Raw genomic sequence first — 20,150 nt, 5'->3', positions numbered from 1 at the left:
TTTTGAGATGTGATTGCATACAAACCTGTCATGTTGAGGGACGTTGGAAGAGTACAAGACCCTAAACTGGAAAGCTGAACTTGAGATGGGTCTCTGGAGGATCCGAGGGTGACAGATGAAGGGCACTGCATGAATCGATAGGTGGCAGAACCGTGTAGGCAGCTGGGATGGTTGACTCCTGTTGCTCGCAGCATAGCCTGATGCTGACGACGCTTCTCCTGTGCTCTAGTTTCTAAGCGAACAAAACACAAAGCTACAAAATTAATGAATTATAATTTTTCATTCAACATTTGTCTTAAAGAAATTAAATAGGAATACACTAGAAATTATGGTTGTGCAAAGCTCACGTGGATACACAATGTTCTTTTCAAGTCTCACCGCTTGCAATCTGTGTCGTAATTTAGGTAATTATTCTTCATTGCTTTCAAACGTAAAGATTTCACAAAATTATCATGGAGATACAATTTTTACCGAACTAGCCTACCTAATTAGCTTGTTGCATAATTATAAGTATTACTTTATATCTTACTTTTTATATTAAAACCATAATTCTGAATAACAAAGCAACCATATTTCAGTTAACATTATACAAGAAATATGTTCCTCCACATTGCTGGTCAGGCTTTGCCGTACCCCAGCTTTCTCTACCTACACCATCAGTTTGAAGAAGGATCCCACCAAAAAAAGTAATTGTCCATTTCCTCCACAGATGCTGCCTGATTTCCTCCAGCACTATTTTTTGGCAAGATTTCAGCATCTGTAATGTTTTTAAGTCTCCATAATATATCTAAGATATGCACTCTCATTTAAATGCAATGCTCCAAATAATAAATAATCAACATGGATTCTATAATTCAGTGCTATAATGTGACACTAAAGCAATAAATTAAGTCCTCAAATGTTTCCAGAATTCAATAAAGTTGCACGAGGCACATATATATGTGACTATGTGGTAGGGAAGATCAGAATGCAGTTGATATTAGCTTGCTGGAAAAAACCCCATAATATATATAGTCTTCGTTTCTTTCCTGATGAGGCCAAAGAATGCCAAAAACAGACTTTCCACTTAAATATGTATATTTATTCTGTGTTCTCTGATACATGGATTACACTACGAAGAATTGTGTAATCTTTGATACAGCATTATTTAAATGACAGTTCCGTGTAACCACTCAGAATGATTAGCTTCAGTATTTTCAGTTGAGACGAGCTGGAATGTAAAATAAAAGAAATGCAGATAATTAACTGTCAGCAACTCTAAGATTAATGCATCAAAAGGACAAAATTCTTCCACCAACAATTCCACCAAAGCGGAAAATCTTTAGTTAGCTAGTTTACTCGCTCTACTTTGTGCTATCCAAATGAGGATCCAATGGATTCCACCTGGGAACTTTGCAACTGTGTTAAAAGTTTTCAAAAAAAGACATACTCAAACAAGCAATAAAATGTCATCACATTTGTACTTATCAGAAACTGTACTGATCGATCAAGTAGTTCAATATGAAATCAGCAATAAAATGGTTGTTCAATAATGAGTCTATTTCCTTCTCTCTTCCACTCAATTATATTGACAAATGCACTCTTGAAAGATTTGTGATGTTGCCCATGAGACAACAGGAAATATAATAACTTGCTCACTGTATCACTTTGGATGAAAGCTGAAAAGTCAAACCCAGCATCATTATTTCACAAATGGAATTTATTCAAACAAAAATTGTCATAATGCAAAATCAAACATATTCTAGGCTGGGGCCATGCCCAAACATGCTCTCCCAAATATTAATATTAATAAACCTATCCAAGTTTAAACATAAATGAATATAGTTAGGATGAAGCTAAGTTTATTGTTTTCCCTCAAGGGCCAATACCTGAGAGCTAGTGAATTAATCTTGATGCAGTGTCTAAAGAATGAACAGTTGCAGGGATTAATCTTTCTCAAACATTGTTCCTCAGAGTTCAAGATTTTACATTTTGAACTATTCCTTATATTCTCCCGTCTTGGCATCTTTGCACATTGTTCAGGTAGTGCAGAGACCTGAATTGCACCTGAAGAGCATTCCAAAATTCCTCTGTGAGATACCCACTAGTGTTGGCATTTCCAGTCACTGCACATGGCTATACATTCCAATATTTTTGTTTGTTTTGTTTTTGGAATTGCTTTCCTGTATTATTTCACGTTTGACATTTATAAGATTGCTACTATTGCCAGGTCCCGGAGTATCCTAATCTTAATTCACTGTGAAGCAGTATCAAATGCTACTTGCACCAAATTGCAACACCATCAATACAAAATGGCTTTAACGGACACAAAGTTCCGGAGTAATGCAGTGGGTCAGGCAGCATCCTGTGAGAAATTGGATAGGCGATATTTCGGGTTGAGACCCTTCTTTTGAAGAAGTCTGAAGAAGGGTCTTAACCCAAAATGTCACCTACCCATGATCTCCAGGGATGCTGCCTGACCCACTGAGTTACTCCAGCACTTTGTTTCCTTTTGTGTATTAACCAGCATCGTTAATGTTCGTTCTTACAAAACTAAATAGCTTGTATGCCTAAACCCATAAAATGCCCTCCATAATGTTTGGGACAAAGACCCATTATTATTTATTTGCCTCTGTACTCCACAATTTGAGATTTGTAATAGAAATAAAATCACATGTCCTGAAATGGGGGGTGGGGGGGACTTGTATAAACACAGCTGCAAATTTCTACATGGTGAAACCAACATTTTTCAAAATAGCCTTTAAAATCTGACAATGTGCACTTTAACCATATTTGATTTTTTTCTATTACAAATCTCAAATTGTGGAGTACAGAGGCAAATAAATAAATGATGAATGTATTTGAGGAGGTTATTGACAGCGGCAAAGGCATTAAAAGATATTAGGAGAGAGTGGTAATAAGGTAATAGTCATAGAACCATAATCTTGGAACTGGGCCATTCAGCTGACCAGTGGGGACCCATCTTCCCATCTTCCAGCACTTGGTCCATGGCCTTCCATGCCTAGGCCAGACAGACACTCCTTAAATACCATTTGCATTGAGTAGTTAAATGCTAATGGTATTGAGATCAAAGAGCAGCCACGATCATATGATGATATGATGGATGAGGCTCGAAGGGCCGCATGGCCTATTGCCGCGTCTACATAATAAGTATTTCCTTAAAAGTAATTGCATTGCTCCAAGAAGAAATCACTAACTTTATTATCAATCTGCCTACACATGCCAAAATATATTTTTCTTTAAAAAAAGCTTTACCACAAATTCAAGATCAAAACTTACGCACTTACAACAACCTTCAGCTATTCAACGTCATTTTTTACCACTGTTTCTCTCAGCTGTAGTGCTCCCCCATGTTTGTCTACCTCTTGGAGAGGTTTGTGGAGTGCACGCTAAGCTCACACGCATAACATGCATCCTCCCTCCCCTGAGCCCTGTACACTTCCCCTGTCCCACGGGTGAGACCAGGACCCTTCCCTCCCTTCTCCCCAGAGCCTGGGCGAAGTGAAGGCTGGGGCAGAAACCCCCAACAGAGGGAGTGGGAGAGATGGGCCTTAGCTCTGCCCAGAACAAATGGTTTGAACAGGGAGACCTCTGATAGTGAGTGAGACGACGTAAAGAACCACAATAGAGCAAGCAAGGTAACAGTTCCCAGCCTTTCCCAGAGTGAGGTTTGGGACAGGGAGACCCTGGTGTGTAACTTGGAAACCCTCAAAAGTAAGGAATGGGGGAACAGACCCAGAGGGAGGGGTAGGATGTGAAAACCCTGCAGTATTGTCTGACTGATGGGCTGTGACCAGCAGAGTGCCGCAAGGGTCAGTGGTTGGTCCATTGCTGTTTGTTAATGATTCGGATGACAATGTAGTTAATATTGTTAGTAAATTTGCAGACTATCAAAAAGGGTGGTACACTGCACACCGACAAGTTTACAAGAACGAGATGGAAAGTTGGGCCAAGGGATGGCAAATGGAATTTAATTTTGACAAGCGAGTGTGAATTATTGCACTTTGATATGTCAAGCCAGGATAGGACTTGCATATAAATGGTAGAGCACTGGAGAGTGTTGTAGAACAGAGGGATCTGGGAGTACAGGTGCTTTGTTACCCAACATTGGTAAATTGATTGGGCTGTTGTGAAGAGGCAGTTGGTTTGCTTGCCTTCATTAGGTAGGGTATTGAGCACAAACGTTGGGACATCATGATGCATATGTACAAGTTGTTGGTGAGACCATATTTGGAGTTCTGTGCGCAGTTCTGGTCACCCAGCTATAGGAATGATATCATTAAAGTGGAAAGGGTGGTGAAGAGATTTACCAGGATGTTACCAGGGCTTGAGTTACAGTCAGAGGATGGATGGGCTGGGAGCACAGGAGGCTGAGGAGTGACCTTATTGAGATGTACATGAGAAGTATGGATAAAAATAACACTCACTCTTTTACCCAGGATAGAGGATTCCAATACTACAGAGCAGAGGCTTCAGATGAGTTTTACAAGGGATCTCAGGGGCAATACTTTTCACGCAGATGATAGTCCGTATGAGCCATAGAAGCTATAGAAGCAGATACAAATATGACTTTGGACAGATATATGCATCGGAAGGGTTTTGAGGGATATGGATGGGTCAAATGCAGGCAAATGGAACGAGCTAAAAATGCTGACTTGGTCAGCATGCACAAGATGGGTTGAAGGGCCTGGTTCCTTGTTGTGTTGCTCTATTTCATGTAACTGCCAATGACCGTCAATGCACTACTATTGAGAGAGAAGTGACAGACATTAATTAAAGACCGGACCAAATCAGTAAACGGGAAGTACACATCAATCACCAATTTATTAGAGATGTGATATTCAGCATTAAAGAGGAAAACCATTTGAATCAGAAAGTATATAACCAGTAATTCATTTCAAAACACACATTTTATTTTGTAGCAGTAATGGCCAGAAACGGCATTTTAGCTGTCACTTCATTTCCTTAATATTGCAGATCCTCCTCACGTTATGAATGCCTGATTCAAGGGCAGCCTGTACATACGAATGAGCATTTGGCACACAGGCATTATGAATTTGCCGGCTGCTCCAGGCATCTTCTAAAGGTGGGAATGTTATTTCTGCCTGCCTTCACTCCCACACCCTCCAGCCCGAGCTGCAACCACCAAGCCGGGTAGAACTGGGATGTTGAGTGAGTCTGAAGAAGGGTTTCGGCCCGAAACGTTGCCTATTTCCTTCGCTCCATAGATGCTGCTGCACCCGCTGAGTTTCTCCAGCATTTTTGTGTACCTGTTGCGTTGACTCGCTTGCTCCCAGAGTCAATGAGGCCGACTTGCAGCTGCTCTTCCCGCTTCTGCTCGCTGCCATCACAGTTGTTTCTGTGCTCCTCTTACACACTGTTCTTTATTCATTTCAAATATTTTAACAATTTAGGTTATGATCAGTCCTTAGAGTGTCATAACCTGGAGAGGACGTGTTTAATTTATGCTAGCCCTCATATTTGTTCTTGTTTTAGACATTTCGATTCTAATTGATATAATAAGTTATTTTTAATATTCTCTCCTCTCACATTTTCATGATAGGCACACCAACAATATCTATAGTACTTCGACTTTCACTGAATACATGCACAAGTTTGTATTAAATATCCAAAAAGCTCTGTACCTTATTTCAGGATTCAAGGTTAATGAATGAAATTCTAAAGCTACAAAACTCAAGAGTGTTATTCATACCAAGTATTAAAGAAAATAAAAGGCATGCCCAGAAATAGCAATATTACTTCAAAACAATTATAATGCAGGTCTGTATTTTTTGTGCAATGCCCTGAAGTTGATTTGAAACTAGAAAATGATGTTTATAGTAATTACCACAACGTTATAAATATATTTGTACTGCATACAAACAAATAGTTAAAATGATTATTCACATTGATAATAACAAATTCAAGATCCCTTTAAGTCTTCATTGCATTTAAGGAGACACTGGGTAATCAATTTTCACATGAAACAGAGCTGCCAAGTATTTGCATCCACAAGTATCTTTTGCAAGTTGACAACACCACTCAAACAAAGATTTTTTGAAGTCACTCAGATTTATCAATTATTAATCATAATGTACCTCAATATTCTGTCTACCTTGCCAATGGAAATCAGTACAGAGTACCTATGAGGTTAGTAGGAAAAGGGAGATTTTACTCTTAAGTGCACTGATGGTAATATAGAACTCATGACTAAACTTTTATTCTCCCCATCACCAATGTTTCAATAATCAAAATTTCCTCCCCAAGTGAAAACATTCTCGTCTTTTCCTTGCCAAATAATTTAAAATGTTCCAGGAAATATACATTTTATGTTACATAAATACAATATCTATAACAAATTGAAACCTGAAAACAAATTGAAGTAAAAATAAATCACCATCAATTTAGTGAATTCTGCATAAAGGGTTAACACAGAAGCTACTTTTCCAGTAGCCACTTACAGTGCATACCAGGGAACATCTTACCTCTCACTGGGCCCAGTGTTTTGTGGCCACCTTTTGGAGGATTATGATTAGATGCTGGTATACAAATCCCTTTGGTTAGTCCAGAGCTGCACCCAAATGTGAAACTGGGAGATGCTTTAATCTGGGATGGATTTTGGTGCCCATTACCGTTTCCATGATTCCCAATCCCATTACTCTTGGTTTTACTGAGCGAATTTTCTGAGACTGAAGATGTTATCCCACTAAGCAAAGAGAACAAATGTTTTTTAAATGTTTGATTAAATCTGCATTCTCTGCAATTATCTGCACTGATGATATGAAACTTTAAGTGCTTTACTTTCTAAAAGTTTACTCTTCAAATGTTTATGACAATAAACCATGTTAACCGTAGAAAGAAGCAGATAGAGGGAACCCAATACATCTGAAGGATTATTTCCATGCACAATAAATGTAAATCCGAAATAAAGTCAAGAGTGTTCAATTGTCCATATGTACTGAAATGGAACAATAAACTTTTTACTTGCTGTAGCACCAGTTTTGTAAACACAGTACTCAATAGGTAACATAACAAACACATTTTTAAAAAGTTGAATAAATAAAAGTTCACAGTATTCTATAGCAGGATGGTTGTTAAGAAGAAGCTGTTCTTGAAACAGGACATCAGTTTTCAGACTCTTATAACTTCTTCCCAATGGCAGGAGTGAAAGGAGAGCTTGGCCAGGGAGGTATGGGTCCTTGATGATGCTGGCAGGCTTTTAGAGGCAGCATTTCCTACAGATTTCTTCAATGGTGGGGAGGTCTGATGGAGTAGCCACTTTTTGGAATCTCCTTTCTTCTTGGGCATTTGAGTTGCCGTACCATGCTGTGATGCAACTAGTCAATATACTCTCTACCTGCACGCGTTGAAATTCAAGAGTGTATTTGTCACCATACCGACTCTCCTCAATTTTCTAAGTAGAGGCTTTGATGGGCTTTCTTAATGATTACAATGTGCTGGGTCCATAACACATCTTCAAAGATATGCACGCCCTGGAACCTGAAGTTGTTGACTCTCTTGAAGACAGGTTTGTGGATTATCGGCCTTGAGGTGCCCCTGTGCTGATAGTATTTGAGAAGGAAGTGTTGTTGCCAATTCATACCGATTGTGTTCTGTTAATGAGGAAGTTGAGGATCACGTTGCAGAGGGATGTGCACTCGACCATTCGGTGACAAGTATGGAGGGGATGATAGTGTTGAATGCCGAGCTGTAGTCGATGATTCTGATGTATGTGTTTTTATTGTCCAAGTGGTCGAGTGCAGAGTGGAGAGCCAAAAAAAATTCCATCACTCATTGATCTATTGTGGCAGCAGGTAAATTGTAGTGGGTCCAGGTTCTAGCTACCGTAGAAGTTAATATGTGTCACAACCAACCTCTCAAAGCATTTCATAACCATGGATGCTAGTGCCACTGCGTGGTAGTGATTAATGCATATCACCTTACTCTTCCTAGGCACTGGTATTATTGATGCATTTTTAAAGTAGGTAGGAACTTCAGACGCAAGGATGCACAGTGGTGCAGCTGCTAGAGCTGCTGCCTCACAGGGCCAGAGACCAGAGTTCAATCCTGACTTAGGATGTTGTCGGCATGGAGCTTGCACGTTCTCCCTATGACTGCATGGATTTCCTCGGGATGCACAGCCCTCTTTATTTAATTCCTTCCTCTCCAAGTGTAGATTAACCCTGTCCAGAAATCTTCCCAATAGCTTTCCGACTACAGAAGACGCTCTGGCCTGGAATTACCTGGCTTATCCTTAAATAAAGATACCCAATTTTCTGTCTTCCAGTCAATCTAAACTATAAGCAGCAAAGATTTTAAAAATCTCTGTAGGCCCCGAATGTCTACTCCTTGCCTCCCACAGTAGTCTGGGATTCACTTCATCAGACCATGGGGATTTGCTCACTTTTGTCCGCTGAAGCATCTAATTTGCTCTCCTTATTAAATTATATATCTTATTCTAAAATTTATCATCCTCTTCGCCAAATCCTCCAACTCTAATATCCAATAAAAACATAAAAAATCTCATGTATATCCTCAGGGTTCACACACAGATTGCCACTTTGGCCCCAAATGGGCCTACCATACTCTTTCCCTGGTTACCCTCTTGCCCTTAACATAATCCCTTTGGGATTTAATTTAATATTGTCTGCAGGTGATATGCTGTGTCTCCCGCATTCCTTGTTTAAGTATACAGTTAACCTTCATTATAACAGACCATTGGGGGGGAGGAATAAATAAGGACCTTTACTGCCGATTGTCCACTACAATCGAATAAGGCATTAAAATTGCATAATTAGTAGAAACAAGGAACTCCAGATGTTGGTTAATACACAAAGTGCTGGAGTAACACAGCAGGTCAGGCAGCATCGCTGGAGAACATAGGTAGGAAGCATTGAGTCGAAATCCTTCGTCAGACTCTCAGTCTGGTATCCAGGTGAGTTGAAGGTCCCAGCCTGTTGGTGGCAGCGGGATAGGAGAGGATTGGTGGGGTCATTGGTTGCAGCCTGGGTACAGCTGCAAAAGGTCAGCAGCAGGTGCAGCCTGGAAGCAGCCGAGGTAGCTGTGTGGGCTGGCTACATAGACATAGATACATAAACAATAGGTGCAGGAGTAGGTCATTCGGCCCTTCGAGCCAGCACCGCCATTCAATGTGATCATGGCTGATCATCCACAATCAGTACCCTGTTCCTGCCTTCTCCCCATACCCTTCGATTCCGCTAGCCCCAAATACCTTATTTCAGGATTCAAGGTCAATGAATGAAATTCTATAGCTACAAAACTCAGGAGTGTTATTCATACCAATTATGAATTCCTTCCTAAGCCTGGAAGCGTTGGGGTGGTGGTACGGACCAGGGGTGGCATTGGCAGCCCAGCCTGGGAGGTGGTTGCGGGCAGAGGCTAGTGTCAGCACCCTGGCCTAGCAGTGAAGGTTGGTAGGTCCATTTGCAATAATCAAAATCAGTTATAAAAGGTCTGTAATAACGAGGGATTACTGTATTGTTGAAACGTTCTAATCTCTGGTAAAGTTTCCAGTTTTCTAATTTTGCTGTATGCATCTTTTTTTTCCCTTACTGAACCCACAATATTCTTTGACATTTTTTTACTTGCATTCTTACTTTTCATCCTTAAGTTGCCCCTGTGACCTCACAATTTTAATTTTGAATGTCTTTCACTTGTCAACGGTAGACTTACCTGCAAGTAACTGCCCCAGAACTACTTTTGCCAGGACTATTATGATATTGGAATCATCTTTATCCCAATTCAGGACTTCAACTTCCAATCTTTCCCAGGCCCATTTTTATAACTACATTGAAACTTCTGGTCACCATCTCCAAAACATTGTTTTTGGCTCTCCAACATCTGGATTAGCAACTGTCCTCTTCTCTAGTTGGAGGTGCAAAAAGCTCTTGGAGACACGCTTTAAAAACTCCACATCCTATTGGCCATTCACACTGAAATCTGCCCAGTAATTAGTATTTTCAAAAACTAGATTTAGGACCTTCACTGATTTTTCTTCCTGTAAAATCTGAGTTATAGAACAGTAGTTTGCAATTGTCTCAGGTTGAACAAACAGCTAGAACATGGTTGACATGCTTGAACAAGAAATCATCTGAAAACCTGTGGTCACATACCATCTGAAATTTCACACGTATTGTATTAAGTATGTGAGTACAAAAAATAATACTTCATAAAAATCGTTTTTTCCCCCCACATAGTTATATAATGCTTATTTCAATGCTATCACCGCAATATCTTAGGACTGCCACAAACAACGATGATAAAAGCTTTAAGAAATGGAACACATGGGGAAAGTCAGAAAAACGACGTGGTAAAATTAAGAACGAGCAACTGTCATTACAAAATATGTTCTCACCTGAAAACTTTTGGAATCCTTGCACCATTTCTCTTAGACATTGCTGTGTTTCTTATATTCCGAACATATTTCAACATCCATGCTCGAAGCTTTGTGAGGCAGCTGTATTCTGACATAACAACTCTTGGCCAAGGATTACAATCAGCTATATCCAAAGCTGCAATGGCTAGAGCTCTACCGATCTGGGAATATAAGTGAAAATCAAAGTTCTTCAATAGCACAAATGATTTATTTTATACAGTAGCCATGGTTCTACCTCATACCCCACACGTCAAATTTATAATTCCCACTCTATTCAAGTAACTAACCAAATGTTCCCTAAATTTAAGTGTTCTTGTTTAAATGATCCAGCACAGAATAGAGGGCCAGCAAGATTGCATCCACTGTTGATCTTTTGTGGCAGTAGAAAATTGGAGTGGGTCCACTGATATCCACCAGAGATGATTAATTATTTAGTTAATCTATTTAGCCTGAAACGTTGTCTATTTCCTTTGCTCCATAGATGCTGCTGCACCCGCTGAGTTTCTCCAGCATTTTTGTGTACCTTTAGTCATACTCATTGTCCTACCTCCTAGATTAAAATATCTAGGGATTTCATCCCTCATGTACTCAAATCCCTCATCTGATCTCATTCCAAAATTAAAGGCAAGCAGCTACAGTATTGTTCCAATGATAGACTGTCCTCACTCTTTACTGTTTTAGAATTCCATCTATTTATCTTACATTCTGATATCTAAGCCAGGGTTACCCACTTTCTTTTCATTATGTCTGTCTTAAAGTCAAATTCCTTGGAATATTTGATTATCCTGCATCCAGATTTCTGTTAATTATCATTCCCTATGCAACAATGTGCACAAACCTATAATAAATTATCTACAGCTTCCGACATCCACATGCTGATGTAGGACACCTTATATACTGTCTATTTTAAGTGGCTGGAATTAGAAGGGAATATATACACAATGATACCAGAATAATGTACTTGAATACAAGGGCATTGCCAATGACTTATAAAGATAATTAAAAACTAAAATGCTCCTGGTAATCCTGTTGCCCCATTCTACAACATTAATAATGGTGAAGTTTTTCACACTCAACCTTGTTATGAAGCAAACTGGATAACTTCTAACAAAATCAAAAGACGGTCTGTCATATGTCCCCGTTAGAACAATGAAATTCTTACTTGCAGTAGCACAACAGAATATGTAAACATTAGCACACTGTAACCAATATAATAAACAAAAAAAAGTATATATGCATATACACACATACAAACGCACACACATAGGAATAGGAATACTTTATTGTCACATGTGACTACGCAGAGCGAGATTATTTCCTTGCATACACAATGTATATAAATAGCAGCCACCTATGGCGCTGACAAAGGTACAAAGCACGCCGGCTCCTCCTTTTGTCCCCCTCCAAACAATTCCCCCATGCCATGTCCTCATTGTCCTTTGTTTCCCCCCCCTCCCCATTGTCCATTGTCCTCCCCCCCCCCCCCCCCCCCCCCACCTCCCTCATGGCAATTCCCCAACACCGGGTCCTCCATTGTTCTTCCCCTCCCCCCTCACGGCAGTCCTCCCATGCCAGGTCCTCCATTGTTCTTCCCCTCCTCCCTCACGGTGGTCCTCCACGCACTCATCGACCGTGGGTATATGTTGCATAAGGAATGGTAATTAAGAGAAACCAATGTCCCCAAGTCTATGTAATTCACAGCTTATTTGGAGGTTGTAGTGTTTAATAAGCCTGATGGCTGTAGGGAAGCTATTCCTGAATGTTACAGTTTTCAGGCTCCTGTACCTTCTTCCTGGTGGCAGGGGTGAAATTAGTGTGTTGCCAGGGTGGTGTGGGTCTCTGATGATGCTGGCTGCCTTATTGAGACAGCGACTCCTGTAAATCCCTTCAATGGTGGGGAGGTCAGAACTGGTGATGAACTGGGCAATGTTCACCACTTTTGGCAGTTTTATTCGCTACTGGCCATTCAAGTTGTTAAACCAGGCAGTAATGCAACCAGTCAATATGCTCTCTACTGTACATCTGTAGAAGTTCAAGAGAATCCTCTCTGACATACCAAATCTCCGCAATCTTCTCAGGATGTGGAGGCGTGGATGACATTTCTTTATAATTGCATCAGTGTGTCGGGTCCAGGAAAGATCTTCAGAAATATGCACGCCAGGAATTTGAAGCTTTTGACTCTGCACCATCGTCCCTTCAATATAGACAGGTTTGTGGGTCCTCATCTTTGCTCTTCCAAAGTCCACAATCAGTTCCTTAGTCTTACTGACATTGAGAGCCGATCTCATCAACATCTGCAATTCGTCCAACAATGGTGGTGTCATCGGCAAACTTGAAAATGGAGTTTGCACTGTGTCCGGCTACACCGTCGTGAGTATAGAATGAGTAGAGCACAGAAATCAGAAAGCATTTTTATAATTTACCTTTCCAATAACCACAACCTCAAATTCTATTTCACAATATCAAATTCAAAATCAAAGTCTGAAGAAGGGTTTCGGCCCGAAACGTTGCCTATTTCCTTTGCTCCATAGATGCTGCTGCACCCGCTGAGTTTCTCCAGCTTTTTTGTGTACCCTCAAATTCTATATCTGCTTGTGGAATTGCAATACCTGCCTTCAATCCACTTTGTCAACACAATCAGTTAACTAAAGAGTTTTCCCATGTGGGCTGTAAAGTATCAGAAACAAGTGAAATAAAAAAAATAACAATTCATTCCAATTGGAAAATATTGTCTATGCCTATTAAGTGGGTCATCTCATTCCCTCAATATTTTTTTTCAAATCCCTTGTGTTTTTTTTAAAAATTTGTGTTAATCCCAGCTCTTATTTTAGATTGCATAAGAACATACATCCTTGCTGGAACATCCTCTTGAACTGATCAGCTGGCCTTTAAATGACTCCCACATGTTAGATGTGAACCCAATTACAACTGCTCCCAGTTTACTCTCTGTAGCTCCTGCCTCATAATGCTCTAATCTGTTATACCCCATTTAGTACCTTCCCCCAAGATCCAGTCTTTATCTTCATTGACAACTCTCTTAAAATTTATGGAGTGTTGAACTTGTTCCCTAAATACTCTTCCACTGAAACACATGTCACCTGGCCAGGCTTATTTTTAATTCACTTTAAGTCATCGGCGATGCCTTTGCATTCAAGGTCCATTATGGTTCATCCTCGAGGTGGACAGTCCATATGTTGTTTCAGGATACTCCGAACAAATTCTGACTAAGCTTTTTGCACAGGGTAAGTTCCAGTCAATATCGAGGAAGTTAAAGTCACCCCCAACAACAATCCTGTTATTGTTGCATATTGCAACATAATTTATCTATAGACAAATGAAAATAAACATTGTGGCCACAATTCTGCAGTCAGCACATTACAGGAAGGATGTGGAAGTCTTGGAAAGGGTGCAGATGAGGTTGCCTGGATTAGATGACAATAGCTATAAAGGGAGGTTGGACAAATTTGGATTGTTTTCTCTGGGAATGTCAGATGTTGAGAGGAAAACTGATAGAAAGAATGTAATAATTATGACACACGTCGATAGGGTAGACAGTCAGAACATTTTCCAGGTTGAAGGCTAGAGTGTATAGCTTTAAGGTATACTTTTTTTTTTTTTTTTTTTTTTTTTTTAAATAGATGCATAAAAAATGCATTTCTCTGTATTTCTAATGGTGGAGGTAGACACGATAGTCGGATTTAAGAAACTTTTACATAGTCAAATGGATATGCAGGGAATGGAGGAGTGTGGATCATGTGCACACAGAGGAGATTAATTTAACCTGACATCATGTTCAACACGGACATTGGGCTGAAGAGCCAGTTCCTGAGCTCTACTGTTCTATGTTGCCTGTACTGAACATGACATACAAAATTAAATGTAATCTTAAAGGATGCCAGAAGTATAACTTCAACTACAATATTCTTAAAATCAAAAACTGCTGAACACTTAAATTGTTACCACATACTTGTTCAAAGACCTCTATAGTGTATTTAGGTGGAAAGGAAGGTGCTGGTGGTGGAGTTGCTCGTCCATTGTCATGGCATGCAGAAGGGACTGGATTCACATAGCGGCCTGTATTGTAATTGCATTCCAGGGTATAGCTGCAAAATAGAATGCAAAACTGAAAATTTGAACAAATATTCTCGCAAAACTAATATTCAATTTAGTGGTTTTCACTTTTCCACTTTTCAGTTGCCTTTCACACCAGCCATTACAACCACTCTTAAATCTATCATCTAACAACTATCCGTCTATTGGAACCAAGCAAGAAATTATTAAACAGAAAAATAACATAGAGCACCAGCTGCTATTACAGTATGCATAAACATATGCTGACCATATTCTAATTCTAATTTACGGTGGCGCAGCGGTAGAGTTGCTGCCTTACAGCAAATGCAGCGCCGGAGACCCGGGTTCGATCCCGACTACTGGTTCTGTCTGTACAGAGTTTATACGTTCTCACCGTGAACTGTGTGGGTTTTCTCCGACAAAAATTGTCCCTAGTGGGTGTTGGATAGTGTTAATGTGCGTGGATCGCTGGTCGGTGCGGACCCGGTGGGCCGAAGGGCCCATTTCCGCGCTGTATCTCTAAACTAAACTAAACATCTGAACTGATGTTATTATCTTTCCTTGAACAAAAGCCCAAAACGAAATTCCAAGTAACTAATCTTCAAGACTTTAGTGATCATGGTAAGCTTTCAGTGCAGTCCATTATGAAAAGATTGTACAAATATTTGACTTTCAATTAAGAGAGGTTTTTTTTAAACATATCAAGAAAACAGAATGTTTTATTGTCATATTTATATTTTAATGGGCTTGCGAATTTTTTTAAATTTTAAGTTCAGGCAATTCTGCTATAATGCATGTTTTCAAATCAAGTGTCAAGTGTGGCTGTCATATGTACGGATAACGGAACTTTGAAATTCTTACTTGCAGCAGCATAACAGGCCTGTAAACACAATACACAGGTAATATATAATTAACAGAAATTCAATCAATCAATAACCACTAATACTAGTGCTAAAAAAGCCTGGTCGTACGTGTAACCAAAGACGGTCCATAGTTCACATTTGAAATTAATGTTGTGCAGTGTTCAAGAGCCTAATGGTTGTTGGGAAGAAGCTATTCTTCCCAGGATGGTCTGAGCAGTGTTTACCACTCTTTGTAGTCCCCTTAGTTCCGGGGGCATTCAAATTGGCAATCCAAACCGCAAAGAAACCAGTCAATATGCCCTCTACTGTATATTTGTAGTAGTTCAAGAGAATATTCATCATCATAATGCATCTCCTCAATCTTCCAAGGAAGTTGAGACGTTGATGGGCTTTCTTTATGATTACATCAATATGCTGTGCTCAGGACAGATCTTCAAATGACGTCACGCGCTCCAGACGGCTGTGCGTACGCATGTAATCACGCCCGACCTTCACGGGACCGTCTCGGCTCAATGCGACCACGAGGTCGCGTAATTTGCGTGCCAAGGACACGTAATTGGGACAGGCCCTTAACAGTACTGAGTATAACATGTTTGCAATAAGGTTTTATGTATATCCAAATAATATTTTTATGCAATCCAAATTATGAGGTACATTAAAGATCCTGTCACCTGTGAATAATTCCTATGGCTTTGTAGATTGCCACTCTGCCACTTCCCTCTTTAGACTGTCCATCCCTTTTATCTTTGGCATACATATTTCTCTCAGAAAAGTTACAAGCCGCAAAATCAAAGTGAGCCGAGTTCATGGATATCAATTTGGGAAACATCATATTCTCCACCTGTAGAGACAATAAAAACAGTGTGATTATCAAAACAAATTCTACCTTATTTAGACTCCAGAGCAAGGAGGAAACAAAATTAAACAAAATTAGTAGCTTTAAAATACAAACCTTTTACTGACAATTCTGTCAAATAAAAATACTATGGAGTTATTCAGTATCAGGATGTGGACATTTTTTGTAGATAGTACGTTTAATTAGTTGGTCGTACCGCAGGCACAGAAAGAGAAAATGGATGACCATCTGGAAGTGACACCAAGTAGTGCGGTCATTCCACTCTAAAATATGTATACCATATTGGACGTGATGGGGATGGGGGTGGGAAATGGTCTCCCAGCAGCAACAGCCCAGTTTGTGGCACAGCATGGCTTTCCTAAACAGAAGGGGAGGAATAAGAGTCGGAGGGCATGAGTGCGAGGGGAATCTATAATAAGAGGAAGCAGATAGGGGTTTCTGGGGCCACAAATGAGACTCCAGAATGGTACATTGCTTCCGTGGTGCAAGGGTCTAGGATATTTTGGATTGGCAGCAGGTTATTCCAAAGGGTGAGGGTGAACAGACAGCAGACATGGTACATATTGGTACTAATGACATAGATAAGAGGGAAGTGATGGTGCACCATTGTACCCTCTGCAGCTTCCTTTGGCATCTCACCATAAACTCACCATCCACTGCGTAAAGAAAATGCCACATGGTTCTCTTTTAAATCTTTCCCCTCTCACCTTAAACCCATGTCCTCTTGATGTGGACTCCTCTACCTTGGGAAAAAGATTGTGTCCATTCGCCTATCTATGTCGATCATTATTTTGTATACCACTGCAAAGTCACTCCTCAGCCTCCCATGCTTGAGGGAAAAAAGTCCCAGCCTATCCCTATAACTCAAGCCCTCAAATGCAGGTAACGTCCTGGGGAATCTTCATTGAGTGGATGGCCCAAGAGATAATGCAGCTGAAGAAAATCACCCTGGAGCTGGAGAATGAGATGATGATGCTGCTAGAACAGAAGAAATAAATTAAACAGGGAAAGACCTCAATCTGCAATAGTTAGTCTGCCTGGAACAAGAGAAGTTGGACCTGTACATGGCTTGGAGCACACCCTATAAATTATGGAGCAGAGCCGTGAGAAGCTGGTGCAAGATCTGCCAACAGGAATAGGGTGAAATACAGGAACATCTGGAATAGGTGCCTTGACGACTGAACAAGAGTGAGTGCGGTTAGTTCAGGCGCATCATGAGATTCAGCAGCACAATGAGGCACTGCTTCATGTGGTCAAAGAAACAGTAGGACTGACAAAGTTGATGGCAAGTATTGAGTTCCAAGCTCACAGCATCAGAGCGTGAGAACGGGATTCTGGCAGATGAAGGAGCAGGTCTCAAGACCTGTTTAATAGCCAGCTATCAAACCCTGTTTGAAGGAAATGGAGGTCGAGCTGACCAAATTGGAATGAAATAGAGTTTCTCACTCAGAAACTATCTCAATCAAACGTGAATCCCAAGTTGCTCTGAAAAATGAATAGAATACCTACGAGGAGGATGTAGATCAACTGCAATGAAAGAAGGAATCCTTACGTTTTGGGCAGGATGAGGAATGAGAAGAGTGGTCCATCAGCAGAAGCAAGAACACAATCTCTGTGCTCACTTTGAAGGTGAGAAAGTGAAGAGATTATCACAATCCAAAGGAGTGAAATAAGGTTTTGCTGCTGGATGAAAACAAGATGCAGCAGGTTTTCATCCTCGAAGGTATCAGGGAAGCTAATTCTCTCAGAGAAGCTCATCAACACTCTCCAAGAACTTGCCAATGTTTCAATAAATAAAGAGCAACTAAGGTGAGATGCCAACAACCAACATGAACAGAACCGAAGCCAAATTAACTTTTATATTGGAGTTGAAGAATTTCCATGCCTGATTTGAAGAGATGAAGAAAGATTTGTACAGCACAGTGGCACAGCTCGTAGAACCGCTGCTTCAAAGCGGCAGAAACCCAGACTCGATCCTGACCTCGGGTGCCACCAATGTGGAGCTGGCATATTCTCCATGTGGCCGCGTAGGTTTCCCGACGGTACTCCGGTTTCCTCCCATATCTGAAAGACGGCGGGTTTGTAGGTTAATTGGCCTCTGTATAATTGCCCCAAGGATACAGGGAGTGGATGCTAAACATGGATACATAGAACTAGCATGAATGGGTGATCGATGGTTAGCGCAGACTCAGTGGGCCAAAGGGCTTGTTTCCATGCTGTATCTCTAAATCCCAGAATGAACAGTTTAAGGACCTGTCGAGACATCATGAAGTACGCTCCAAACGCGGAGGAGCTAAACACATAGTTTCATGTAGCGGAAGATGCTCATGACAGCATCTGATGTGACCTGAACAAAGCTCACTATAGGATACAAGAACAACAGTAGACTCAGAAAATCTAGAGCAAAAGAAATTCTGGACCCAAAACATTTAGTGACTGATGAAGTAAAGGAGAAGTCTGGTTTACTGGTTCATGGTCAGCAGACCAGAATTCACAAATGAAAAAGGGATGTCAAACAAAAATAACCAGACTTGATTCAAAAGCAAGGTTTCTCAAGTGGAAGAATTTGATATGAAGTCATGCAGGCTGCAACATGCCCAGACAAACGATGATGAATGTCCCTCTCTAACTTGACAATATAAACATGATTAGGCGGTCTAAATATTGTTCCTCGAGCTTGCATTGAGCCTCATTGATGGGGCTTCAGGTATTGTTACAGGAAGATTTCATTTTCACATTTAAGAAACATTTGGACAGGTACATGGATAGGATAGGTTTAGAGGGGCATGGGCCAAAAAGCAGGAAGGTGAGATTAGTGCAGATGGGGCATGTTGGTCAGCATGGGCAACTTGGACCAAAGTGCCAGTTTCCACAACACATGACTGTAAATAATGTTTCAATCTATTCTTGGAACTAATGCCAACCTCTACCCAATTGGTCCTTGAATGCGAGTGAGTTTTCATTAAGAGCAACATCACCTTGCTTGTAGTATCAAATGAAGCACCCAATGCTGCAAACGTGACATTACTTACAAATCTTATTGTTCAGCCTCTGTCCCACTTGACAATATAAACATGATTAGGCTTTCTAAATATTTGGAAACATCTTTTTAAAACCAGGTACTGCCTATCAGTCAAAATAATTTGCAGATGAACTTGCATAATTTTCAAGAGCAATTATGGACAGGTTAAAAAAAAATTAAGTTAATGGAAGTATAGAAGATTTTTTTAATATGGCAATGCTGATACAATATTTTCATCTTACCTTTGTCACTTAGAGTCAGAGTGATACAGTGTGGAAACAGGCCCTTCGGCCCAACTTGCCCACACCAGCCAACAATGTCCCAGCTACATTAGTCCCACTTGCCTGCACTTGGTCCATATCCTTCCAAACCTGTCCTATCCATGTACCTGTCTAACTGTTTCTTAAACAATGGGATAGTCCCAGCCTCAACTACCTCCTCTGGCAGCTTGTTCCATATACCCACCACCCTTAGTGTGAGATAGTTACCCCTCGGATTCCTATTATATCTTTTCCCCTTCACCTTGAACCTATGTCCTCTGGTCCTCGATTCCCCTATTCTGGGCAAGAGACTCTGTGCATCTACCCAATCTGTTCCTCTCATGATTTTGTACACCTATATAAGATCATCCGTCATCCTCTTGCGCTCCATGGAATAGAGACCCAGCCTACTCAACCTCTCCCTATAGCGCACACCCTCTAGTCCTGGCAATATTCTCATAAATCTTCTGAGCCCTCTCGAGCTTGACAATATCTTTCCTATAACACGGTGCCCAGAACTGAACACAATATTCTAAATGCGGTCTCACCAACATCTTATACAACTACAACCTAACCTCCCACCTACTACTCAATACTTACTCCACCCATTTTCAAATCAAACTGCCCCTCATCTGTATCCACCTATCACTTGCCACACTTTGCCCTACCCCATATCTCTTTT

The 20,150-nt window shown here is 40.6% G+C and overlaps 1 protein-coding gene across 5 annotated transcripts in view; it reads right to left on the bottom strand.

Moving 5' to 3' along the window:
* The window catches only part of agbl5 (AGBL carboxypeptidase 5), an 80,122-nt gene that overhangs the window by 35,039 nt on the left and 24,933 nt on the right, over window positions 1–20,150 (bottom strand). For 2 of the 5 annotated variants that reach the window (XM_033021471.1, XM_033021472.1), the window contains exons 8-12: window positions 16,002–16,171; window positions 14,364–14,499; window positions 10,376–10,557; window positions 6,486–6,706; window positions 26–253 (exon numbers count right to left, since the gene is read on the bottom strand). In XM_033021471.1, the coding sequence (XP_032877362.1) occupies window positions 26–253; window positions 6,486–6,706; window positions 10,376–10,557; window positions 14,364–14,499; window positions 16,002–16,171 (937 nt within the window). The remainder of the gene's footprint in view (window positions 1–25; window positions 254–6,485; window positions 6,707–10,375; window positions 10,558–14,363; window positions 14,500–16,001; window positions 16,172–20,150) is intronic. The other 3 variants (XM_033021474.1, XM_033021475.1, XM_033021473.1) reach the window with 2 other exon arrangements.

This window comes from Amblyraja radiata, chromosome 5 (genome assembly GCF_010909765.2).
Source record: "Amblyraja radiata isolate CabotCenter1 chromosome 5, sAmbRad1.1.pri, whole genome shotgun sequence".
NCBI classification, from domain to species: Eukaryota; Metazoa; Chordata; class Chondrichthyes; order Rajiformes; family Rajidae; genus Amblyraja; species Amblyraja radiata.
The sequence above is the reverse complement of the archived record's forward strand: the minus strand, read 5'-3'. Positions and strand labels throughout refer to the sequence as shown.